At 35.6% G+C, this 10873-nt stretch overlaps 9 protein-coding genes across 9 annotated transcripts; 2 read left to right on the top strand and 7 right to left on the bottom strand.

The window, feature by feature from the left end:
- Positions 1–410: 410 nt before the first annotated feature.
- Positions 411–626, top strand: NEPG_00540 (uncharacterized protein; the record flags this gene model as incomplete). The annotated part of the gene is made up of 1 exon (XM_013202917.1): positions 411–626. The coding sequence occupies one exon, from the start codon at positions 411–413 to the stop codon at positions 624–626; it is 216 nt and encodes a 71-aa protein (XP_013058371.1).
- Positions 627–744: 118 nt separating this feature from the next.
- Positions 745–1674, top strand: NEPG_00539 (uncharacterized protein; the record flags this gene model as incomplete). The annotated part of the gene is made up of 1 exon (XM_013202916.1): positions 745–1674. The coding sequence occupies one exon, from the start codon at positions 745–747 to the stop codon at positions 1672–1674; it is 930 nt and encodes a 309-aa protein (XP_013058370.1).
- Positions 1675–3236: 1562 nt separating this feature from the next.
- NEPG_00538 (uncharacterized protein) lies at positions 3237–4705 on the bottom strand (the record flags this gene model as incomplete). Its single annotated transcript, XM_013202915.1, has 1 exon — positions 3237–4705. The coding sequence occupies one exon, from the start codon at positions 4703–4705 to the stop codon at positions 3830–3832; it is 876 nt and encodes a 291-aa protein (XP_013058369.1). The 3' UTR covers positions 3237–3829.
- A 411-nt stretch (positions 4706–5116) lies between these two features.
- NEPG_00537 (uncharacterized protein) lies at positions 5117–5887 on the bottom strand (the record flags this gene model as incomplete). Its single annotated transcript, XM_013202914.1, has 1 exon — positions 5117–5887. The coding sequence occupies one exon, from the start codon at positions 5885–5887 to the stop codon at positions 5321–5323; it is 567 nt and encodes a 188-aa protein (XP_013058368.1). The 3' UTR covers positions 5117–5320.
- A 97-nt stretch (positions 5888–5984) lies between these two features.
- On the bottom strand, positions 5985–6904 carry NEPG_00536 (uncharacterized protein; the record flags this gene model as incomplete). Its single annotated transcript, XM_013202913.1, has 1 exon — positions 5985–6904. One exon carries the CDS (start codon positions 6902–6904, stop codon positions 6092–6094), a length of 813 nt encoding a protein of 270 aa, XP_013058367.1. The 3' UTR covers positions 5985–6091.
- A 26-nt stretch (positions 6905–6930) lies between these two features.
- On the bottom strand, positions 6931–7802 carry NEPG_00535 (uncharacterized protein; the record flags this gene model as incomplete). The annotated part of the gene is made up of 1 exon (XM_013202912.1): positions 6931–7802. The coding sequence occupies exon 1, from the start codon at positions 7381–7383 to the stop codon at positions 6931–6933; it is 453 nt and encodes a 150-aa protein (XP_013058366.1). The 5' UTR covers positions 7384–7802.
- A 644-nt stretch (positions 7803–8446) lies between these two features.
- On the bottom strand, positions 8447–9295 carry NEPG_00534 (uncharacterized protein; the record flags this gene model as incomplete). Its single annotated transcript, XM_013202911.1, has 1 exon — positions 8447–9295. The coding sequence occupies one exon, from the start codon at positions 9293–9295 to the stop codon at positions 8459–8461; it is 837 nt and encodes a 278-aa protein (XP_013058365.1). The 3' UTR covers positions 8447–8458.
- An 8-nt stretch (positions 9296–9303) lies between these two features.
- NEPG_00533 (uncharacterized protein) lies at positions 9304–9795 on the bottom strand (the record flags this gene model as incomplete). The annotated part of the gene is made up of 1 exon (XM_013202910.1): positions 9304–9795. The coding sequence occupies one exon, from the start codon at positions 9793–9795 to the stop codon at positions 9316–9318; it is 480 nt and encodes a 159-aa protein (XP_013058364.1). The 3' UTR covers positions 9304–9315.
- A 69-nt stretch (positions 9796–9864) lies between these two features.
- NEPG_00532 (uncharacterized protein) lies at positions 9865–10776 on the bottom strand (the record flags this gene model as incomplete). Its single annotated transcript, XM_013202909.1, has 1 exon — positions 9865–10776. One exon carries the CDS (start codon positions 10774–10776, stop codon positions 9865–9867), a length of 912 nt encoding a protein of 303 aa, XP_013058363.1.
- Positions 10777–10873: the final 97 nt, after the last annotated feature.

The raw sequence follows: 10873 nt of genomic DNA, 5'->3' as shown, positions 1-10873 counted from the left end.
TATTATGCGCTAGTGTATTTACTATTTCAATTATTTCAGTATGGCACATATTTAGTATACTTCCTTTATTATATTAAAGACTTCTAGTTATATTCATAGGATAGTATATTTCAAAAAAGCTGTCAAATTATATGCATATGTCGTATCCGAACAAATTAGGATAAATTAATTCATTTTTTTATACAAGGTCGGATTAAAACAAACATGCCAGGAAGCATACCAATAAAGAAGCAATCAACTAATATTAATTACAAGCTTTGCCGTTCCAGGAACTTAGTGGAGTATTACACAGAAACTTCACAGTTACCACCCACGGGACACCACAGCATATCCCCTTTATTTTAATTAATATCTATTTTATCAAAAAATTGAAAATATTTAACAAGCTTTTAAAAATAATTTAACTATAAATGAGATATAAGACAAAAGCACTCATTACACTATCTATAATTGTGCAATTAATAAACAGTACAGCAGACCAAATAAACTTAGAAGGAAGAAAACATAAAAGAAAAAGAGAAGAGCAATTAAACACACCACAAAAAATGCAGCAAACTATGTTAGAGCCAAATAATATTGAATGTTCTGCATTAAACACATATCAACCGCATCCAAGCACACATTGACTCATGTCATGCTAACAAATGCTATTCTTAGCATACAACAGCCAATACAAACATATATCCATTTATTTTTAATAGAGAAACAAAAAGATGGGAAATAATTCACTATGAAAGCAATTACATGATGCTAACAGTGCAACACCTAGAAAAAGCGGGATATAATATTGTTTTTTATCTGATAGAAGAGAATATTATGCAAAGCGATCTTATGTTCATAGAATTTGAGTGCGACAGCTATAAACAGATCAATACAGATGATAAAAGCACCGAGCCCGAATTATCATTAAGTTCCCCAAGAACCCCCTTATTCCTTTCTAGTCTAATGATGTCTATTATAACATTTTCTGATCTTGATTTAGGAGATGCAGCAAAAGAATATTTTGCTCGGCACCATAACTATAAGAACATGGCTCCTATTAAAGTTAAATATAAAGACCGGGTTTATCAGAGGCTTAAGAATTCTAAAAATGAAAAGTTATTAAGGAATCTTAAAACTTACTATAATAACTTCATTATAAAGAATTCAAATGACACATATGAAGACATACACTGCTATTGCATGAATATTCGAGAAGAATGGAATGGCAGAATATGCCATCTGAAGTGGGTGTTCCGAATATATAAAAGTGTAAATGAGTATACCTGGTATGTATTTAATAATACAGACATGGATAAAAGACCATGCTCACAGAAATTGGCAAAAAGCATTATTAAATCTTTTATGGATACAGCAATTAACACACAACTAGGCAGTGACATGGTCAACTATGGATTCTGTCTTTATAAATCATCAGATAGTGGTTATAATAGTTCTTCAATTGTTTGTTGTAACATGAATAAAGTACTTAGTAAATTATCGACAAAACAAGAGCACATTGGCAACTCTAGTAAACATTCAGAGAAACTCAATCAGACTAGGTTGTTAGAAATACTAAACGCTTCACGCGGGATTATTTTTATAAAAAACACAAATTATAGAATGACAAACTATGGTCTACATACAGAGATTCTAGACATCTTAATACAGTCATTTGATAGCTATATAGAATAAAAATAACTTATGTGTTATTTTATTATCATTTATAGACAATGTAAAATATAATAAGAAAATCTTAAATATTAACAGAAGCCTAATATAAAATATGACGTACTCACGAGGAGTCACGCCACCGCCGTCCTGCTATGTAACCAAGAGAGAGAAGAAAGTGAAAGGGGTGAGCTCTTTATTGTCTTTGGGAAGCGGCCTAAGCCTGCATCGGCTTGGAGCCCAAGGGCGCAGCTGTGTTAGGCCTAGCGCTGAAGTTAAGCCTTCGATGCTTCCCTGAGTCTCCCCCTAAATTGGCGGAAGATCTCCGGTTAAATAGTCGGAAGTTGATATACCGATTCAGAGATCCAAGCCTTTTGCTTCGGCGGGGCCACCGCGCGAGATGGCGCGCAGACAGCTTTTCCCTGGGGATCGCGTCTGAGTGGTGGTGTCACCACAAAATAAATTCTTGTTTGTGCAATTACTTCTTGTATATTTCTTCTAGATGAAAAAGAGTTGTTGTTTATATAAATATAAAATTAGAAGCCTTACGATGAATAGACATCGATTCTTAATGCTTTATTAAACAAATGATAGAATTTTAAACTTCTTATTAAGTTAAGTAATTTTCATATCTTTATAGAATGTAAGGCATAAATAATATTTTATTTTTAATAAATCATGCATAGTTCACATAGAATAATATGTTTAAATCTTAATAAGCAAAGAAATATTGGGTCTATGATATAGGTTAAAATATAAAGATGTATAGTTGACTAAGAAAACTAAAATACCATGTGTCTTAATGTAGTACTGCTTTATATTGCTAGTGCTGCTTTATAGCTTAGAAAGTGCTACTGCCCAAGAGTCTTTGTGCTTAAATGGTTTGAGTTTGATCAAATTCTTTGTGATTCTGTAATACAGAGAGTATATACTAAATTTATATTTCATTTTATATCGTTATGTTTACTATATAAAAAGTATTATATGTATTTGTGTCTAATTTGTTATGCGCACATGTTTACAATGGCCTTGGATTTATTATTGGTTTAATGTGCTGTCTCCTATGCTATTTTTATACCTTCATATGTTTTTATAATTAAAATAGTACTTAAAAGATTATTTCATAGAAAATATGAATGCCTTTTATATTTACAAAATTAAATAGAGGAATAGAGAATAAATAAAGACACTATTAATATATTGGGAAATACTATGAAATGCATAAACATGCCGAAAACAACAAATGAACTGGATAACAAGCTGGTTTAAACTAAAAAACAACGATCTTCTCACATACCCATGCCTTAGATAACAAACACTAACACTTTTCACATCAAATATTAAAGTTCAGTTTAGCTCTACAACCCTGGATGTATTGCTTATTTTATACCAAGAACATGTAATACAAAATATTTGTAATTTCCAAACTCTCTGCAGCAACCATTATGTAATTTTATTATTACTTGTTAGCTGACTAGAATAAAGAGTAATCTGCATTATAGAAATAAAACTAAGAATAAAATTTTGAGTATATTGTAAAAATGCAATCCAAATTAATAAATCATTTATTTGCAGAAGATGTAAAAGGCGTATTGTTAAAAAGAAAACATATAATAATTTCTTCATCTAGTTAGTTAAAATATAAGAAAAGTGATATTGTTGCCATTGCTCGTTTGGACCTGCCATTTGTTAGTACAAGTTTGAGGAATTTATATGTAAGAGTGCTTTTTGAAAATAACATTGCTTTCTAATAGAAACCACTATTAAACACCATAGTAGTATAGCTTACTCTATATAAGCGCACACATAATATTTTCCTGCATTTTATAGTGCTAAAAATAAATACCAAACCCGTATAGGAATATTCTACTCTTGCCACAACTAAGAATCAAAATCTACTTGAGCACAGGGATTTAATAAGTAGTCACTGCAAAAACAACATATAACCACCCTAGGCCTTATATAGCATAGATATAAACAGGCTTTATTACGTAGCCAGTTAAAAATTAAATAAATATTATTGCATATTAGAACTAATGGTAATAAAAGTTTGAGCAGATATAAATTGAAACCAGTAAGCCTTCTGATAACTAGCATATAATTGGCTGTTAATTAAACACAGCAGAGAGCATCTAAATATACCATACAACGGCATATGATGAAATGCTGGAATTTCGGATTATATCGGGGTAGAAGAAGTCCCAGCCCCTCTTCTCTTAATGGTGTCATATGCTTTTGTAGCAGCAGATGAAATATTATCCTCAGAGGATTCTATTTCTTCTTGCTTCTTTGATTTTCTATGGCTTTTTTGTCTCCTCTGTGGTTTGCTGGAATAAGATTCTTTTGGTTTTTTGGATGAGGGCCTGCTTGCATACTCAGCACTGCTTTCAGAGATATCTGTGGAGGCGTATCCACCTAGTATATTTATAATTTTATTTTTTGATCGCTTTTCGTGTTTTTTCTTCTTCGGTGCTAGAATCGCCCTTAGTGCATCTAGTGTTTCCACCTTTTTATCCAGATTTTCTAGCAACTTGCTTACAAGCGGGGTTTCTCTGGAGGTGCCCTTTATCTTGTTTGCCATTGCTAGATTCACTGGCGGAAGAGACTTTGTTATGCTGCTTAAAGTGATTTTATGGTCGAGGTTTTCTTTTGAAACATATGTATGCACAGTCACCTGGTCTGAAAAGGTTACTCTTTTTTCATTTAGGTCCGATGAGTATTCCTCGGTTTCTTCTATCTTTACCTTTTTCTTCTTTGATTTGAGAATTCTTTTTGCAAGTAAATAGGGGAAAAAGACACATTTTTTCAAAAACAGTTTAATTTTCTTTCCTCTATTTTTCTTTAGCTTATTGCTCTCTTTTTTCTTCTTATCGCCCTCCTTATTTCTCTTAGAAATTGAAGAACGTGAGACAGACCCAGACTTTCTTCTGGACTTGCTGTCGCTTAGGCTATAGATAGACGCTCTTCTCTCTGCCGGAGATAAATAGTCCGAGTCAGTAAAATCTATAGAATCAGATGTGCTGGTGCGTTTTAAACCACCGTTCCTCTTTCCCATGTGTATTTATGGGGTATTTGTTTATATACACTTTCGCGTTTCATGCACATGTTTCAAGTTTCAAACACAGAGAATGTGTTTTTTATTGATTATTCAATATAATACAGCACTGACATGCACTGCCCACTAAATATATCAGAATAATTCAAACCAATCGATTGTTTTATACATCATTTATTTCAAAATATTCGGGTTATATGATTTTATTTAAATTCTTTGTCTATTGCTGCAGTTTGCACACAGGTTGAGCTAGTTTGTAAGGCTATAAAATATAACCAACAGACTGTGGACAATCTCTATAGATATAGCTTTGACAGAAAAAGCAAAAAACAGACTCTTGAACAAGCCCAGCCTTGCATTAAAGATAAAGAATACATTTTATATAAAAATAACAAAAACGTCAACGATGTGCTTAAATTTTATTGTACCCTTTAACTGTCCATTAAGGATTTATAAGGAAATTAAAATAGGCGGACAATGGGATACTTCTTAAATACATAATCATTTAAATCAAATTACTTTTGTTCATACAGAATAGAACTAAGCAACCCCAGATACAATGATACGTATTTCAGTTTTATTATTGATAACTGCAAAGTAAAGCCTGGAAATGGCTTATTCTTCTTCCTCTTCTTCCTCAACAGACTCTTGAACAAGCCCAGAGCTACGTGAGCTGCGCTTTGTTCTAGTGCTGCTTTTAGAGCTGCTTGATACACTGCTACTTGTTGTTGTTTCACTCTGTTGCTGTTGTTTGGCAAGTCTTGCATACTCGGGAGGAAGTGTGGTGTGCATTGAGGAAGCAGAATCTGCCTTTACAGAGGCTCCCATTCCAATCAAGGCACTCAGTATTTCTAATTTGGAGTTAGGCCCTAAATCATTCAAAGAAAGGGGCTCTTCAATTGGGAGATATAGCGTAACTCGTAGCGCTGTTCTGAGCTTAAGTCTTTTTGCTATACTATCAGCATTCTTACCCTTATTCCATCCATTTATAAGCTTCATCTGCTCTTTGCTTAACTTACCTACCTGAATCTCTCCATTGTCAGTTGAATCTATGGCAGATCTGTGGCTGCTTATATCAGTTGACCCTCCTCCAATTGTAGTGCCATTGGATGTTACTGTGCTTGCATCTGCCATCACCCCTCCTAGTGCTAATATAATTCCTAAAGAGCTTAATATCTTCATTGCTTCATTTCCCGGCCTCAGGTTATATACATACAACTCAAACAAATACTCATAGTGCACCAATAAACATATAATGGAAAACCCGAAACAAAAAATCTGCAACAGTTGAGAGAAAATTATTCCTATCTAGAACAGATCTAAAGATCCAACAGATGTAACCTGGTGCTATCTCTATACCATAAATTGCATCTCACCGCACCAATTTTACACCCACGGAGCAAGTTTGAGATATGCCCGTAGTATTGAGTATATGCTCCACTCAGTAGGCTTTGCAGTGTTCCCCAGCGAAGACTTGTATTTAGTTATAATCTCTGACACTTTCTTCTGAGCCATCTCTGTCCCACTCATAGAAAGTGTCAAGTAAACATCATCTATCACACCACAAAACACTAGTGCGCAGACAAGAATGTCCATTTTCAAAACATCACACTTTTCGTACGTGCACTCTCCAGTTAGATACGTAGTTAAATCAAGGATAATTTTCGACTTAACGCCTTTAAAAGAAACGTCCTCTGTTGGAGCAGCCGACTTCTGGTTAGTTACTAAGTTAATAAATGCTTTTGTCTTACTTTTGCCTTTTCTTAGTATTTTTTTTTCAACTAAACTCTTTCCTACTCTTTTTCTTGTGTTTCGTATGTGGTACTTGTCTTTCTTAATCGAGTATGTCTCTCCATTCAAAAGAAGTAGCCAGGATTTAATCGGCTTAGGATTCACTGCTTTCTTGATGTTGTGGTACACCTCATCATGCAGCTCATCTATGAACATGTACCCATCGCGCACAGAAATAATTCCACTTGAATCTATAGTAATTCCCCCACGCAAAACAAGCTCGCACAGAAGCAAAGCCCGAAGTGTCATTGAAATTGGGTCATACATTCCAGGGATGGATAGCTGGCCCGATGCAGTGGTAAATACAACAAGGATTTCTGATAGATTTAAGTCAGTCTTAAGCCGCTTTAAAGAAGAAAATGCATTTTCTTGCTTTACATCTCTTCTTCTAGGAGAAAACTCATCCATTCAAGTAAAAAGAAAATAATCTTTATTCATTCTAATGAAATAAAATGAGAATGTTCCAAAAACAGAAAACACCCAGAATATAGCACAGAGCCGTCTTTCCCGGTGGCCATTCGGATATCTTTCATGTTTCTGAATTTATGTATTATAGCATGGTTTATTTTCTCATCAACATCTTTTGGTGGCTGTGCCCTTATATAGTTTAAGTATTCAATTATCCTTCTAAACTTGGCCGGAGTGTCTTTATCGTTTTTGCTGTAACTAGCGTCAATTAAGTGCTTTTCTATTGTTTTTACGTCTCTTATGTACTGCGTATTGACTGATTGCAGCTCTTTCTCTGTTTCCTGGGAGATTTCTTCTGTGGCTTTTGTAAGCAAATCAAATATTTGCTCTTTTAGTATTCTTGGTGGGTTAGTCTTCATTATTCCATTGTAAATCGAAGTTAGGCTGTTTCTGTTGTTTTTGTCTAATAATTTTTCCATCACACTTTTCCAGTGGTTCTGTGCAGCCTCAACTTCGCTCTGCGCGTGAAACTGTCTTTTTTCAGAGGAAGACTTCGTCTGAGGCTCTTCGCACTCAAATATGCTTGATGTAACATAGGAGGAGAGGCCATTTGTAAACTTTATGTACCCTGCCAAGGTGGGGGAGACTTCTTCCTCATTCTCATAGTTGAATTTAAGAATTTCAACGGGAGTTATGTCAATTAAAATTCTTATCTCTGTTAGCGTCAGCTGCTCAGCAAGAGACTCTGCGTCAATAGTGCACAGGTCTAAGGCTTCTGCCTCAGATATTTTAGAGTTAATCTCTTTTTCGTCAATTTCCTTCTGCTTAGTCTTTTTTCCCTCTGACTTATGGGTTTTTTTGTATCTTTTAATTTTTCTCGCTTCTTTTCATACTCAGACCGTATCATTCTAAGGTTTTAAAATTATTGTTTTAAGTTTATACCTCTGCACTTCAGAGTATTGTCCAGTTATTAAAGGCTATAAACATAAATTGACATATAATTGTAAACTACAAATAAATGCATCCTTGTTTTTAAAGAAAAAAAGATAGTCTAAATATATCTATAATTTTATTGTTTCTTTCAGTTGCCTGCCCTTTCTTCATGAAACAGTATATAGAATTCTGTGCATTTATACCAATTATTTCGAACATGAAATAACCCAAAAGCTCCCATTAATTTTTATATTTTTATATATGTCTTCAGAATATTTCTTTGCTTTTTCGGGTATGGGTTTATTTTTTTAATTTCTATTTAAATTAAATTACCTTTAGTCTGTTTAAGCTATAGCGGAATATTTCGGATATTTGATTCTTCTTACAAGTTTGCATTATGATTAACAGCAGCAAACAAGTTAAAGACCGAGAACAAATATGCAAAGGCGGCACTTATAAGATTCTATCTTAGACAAACATGCCACATACAAATGTCTAACAAAAGGATATATAAATAGCTAATCAATGGGTAATAGAAAGAGATAGATTTGGTGAATGCCGCACATCGGTAAAACAATGCACGGATTTTCCCATGGCCCAAATGATAAGCTTATTTAACATTTATTTAGTGCTCTCTTCAACCGGAAGAGGGACAGCTTCTTTTCTACACATGGGGCATTCATTTGAATAGCTAGTCAGCCACTCAGACACACATTCGCTGTGGAATGTATGGTGGCAGATCAGCTTTCGGATAGTTTCTTCTTTCTCTATATTCTGAAGGCAGATTGGGCACTCTCCTTCGCCCCCTTCTGCTTTTACTTCGGGTATTTCTGCCTCTAAGTCTTCTTTACCTACTGTTTTTCGCTGAGGAGAATTCTCTTCTAAGTAATATGTGATTGTAAATATAATACTGCGTGCGTGTGGAGAGTTTTGTTCTGTGGAACTTTCATTTGGTACGTTATTAAAAAATGTATCAAACTCAGCTGAATTTATAAAGTCTTGTGGTAGCGGATTTTCTCGTATGCTCTGCACTGCCAATAGAATGGCTCTAAATACATCAAGCGGAATATATTGCGGAGAGGCTGTCTCCGAAGCTGGCTCTTCTTCCCCGGTCTCTCTGTTTTCTGGCTGGGCGCTTCCCTCAACATGAACATCTGGGCTGCTTGGTGTGCTGTCTACAGAAGAGAGAGCTTCCGCGCCGATCATGGTGCTACGAGCTTCTCTTGCTTCAGGAAACATAATAGCAAAAAGCCGGGATATAGTATTCCTTGCTGCCTCTATTAAAACCCGAGTGCCATCCCCAAGTGATGGCCGGGGACTTTCCACTGCCTCCTCTAAAACAGATTCTGTGGGCTGCGCAGGTGCTGGCGGTGCCTCTTCTAACACGCTTTCCTCCACTTCTTCTATGCTTCTTTTGAGTTCTTTGTTATAATTTTTCCGCGCCAGTCTTCGTTTCATGTACCAATTAAAACGAAATTTTATTTATACACTGTCTTTTTCTGGAATATTTCCTCTTTAGTATATGAAAATCTACTGGGCGCCCGATAGACAAGCGGAAGAGTTATATACACCTCAACTGGATCTATACTCTCATTATTCTCTTGATATTTGGATGGTTTAAGTATTGTTTTTATTTTTGCTATTGGCTTTGCTATCGTGCGATGAGAAATGTCATCTATACTTTTAACTGTATCTAAGAATGTAACCCGAGCAGGAGTGTGCTTATCTAGCAACGAATCCTCTTCTATACGCTTTTCCCTTTTTCTAGTCATCTTGTGAAGTATTCTACAATATTCGTACTTTGCATTTTTATTGGTGTTTTCTACTGTAACATCTTCATAAGCATACCCCCACCCATGCTCTCGAATTTGAGAAAGAAGCATGGGATGGTTGTAAAATGCATGTGGCTGGCTTTTTAGCAGTCGCTTTATTTCAGGCAGGGATTGCCGCTTAGGCATGGCATAAAAATATAAAATAATAATAAAGAACTGCTGCCCAATAAAAAGATACTTAGTTAAGAAATTTACTTAATGATTTTCCTCACTGGTCCAATCCATAATAAGATTTACTGCCTTTGTTAAGTCACCTTCACTGCAGACTAAAGCAACTAAATTAAGCTCAACATTGTTATATCCTATCTGTTCTAGCTCCATAAGCTCAGACTTATACTTTTGAAGAGCCTCTTCTCTGTTAAATGTAGGAAGACCAGCTGGCATTTGTGTCTGCTGAGACCCCTGTGCTTGGCTGGGCATTCCCATTCCCATTCCTTGCCCGAATCCAGGAATACCGCCCATTCCCTGGTTCATGTACATATTTGGGTTGTCCAGCATGTGGTTCATGAATGTTTCAAACTGCTCTGGGTTGGTTTTTGCCATCTCTGCAAACTTGTCTACACTTTCCATCATTGCCTTTTTGGTTGGCTCTGGGACGTTCTGCATGCTCAAAGATGCCTCCATAAGAACTTTCATTTGCTCTGGGTTCTTCATAAGCTCCTTCATTCTACTCTGCATCATACTCTGCATTTCACTGTTATTACCGTTCATGCCCTGCATGTTCTTTAAAAACTGTGGGTCCATTTGGCCTGGCCCGCCACCAAGTGGATTGCTATTTGATGCCCCGCTGTTGAGTGATTCTGTGGATTTGGACTCAGTTGAGGCCTGTGCACTTGGTTGACTTGCACTAGAGACAGGACTGGATTTTTTGTCAGAGCTAGGCACAACTAAATGCACTGTTGACTCTTCTTCCAGCTTGTAGGTTTTTAATGCCTCCTGGTCCTTAAGCAATTTCCCGACATGAATTAATCTGATTTTTGCTGTAGGAATCTGAGTCTTCTCAGATATCTGCTCTTTTAGTTGCAGAACTGTGCTCTCTGGTCCTTCTACTTCAACACTGTATACTTCCCCTTTGCTTGTCTTTATGTTAATCTTCATTATTGACATAGCAAAAAAAAGGAATTATATATAAATGAACAAACAAATAAACTGAATCTTAGTAAGTGCTAAGGAATGCAAACAGATTAAAAACATCGCACTGTAT

The sequence above is a fragment of the Nematocida parisii genome (assembly GCF_000250985.1).
Source record: "Nematocida parisii ERTm1 unplaced genomic scaffold supercont1.1, whole genome shotgun sequence".
NCBI classification, from domain to species: domain Eukaryota; kingdom Fungi; phylum Microsporidia; genus Nematocida; species Nematocida parisii.
Note: the sequence above shows the minus strand (reverse complement) of the source record. Positions and strands in the feature narration are given on the sequence as shown.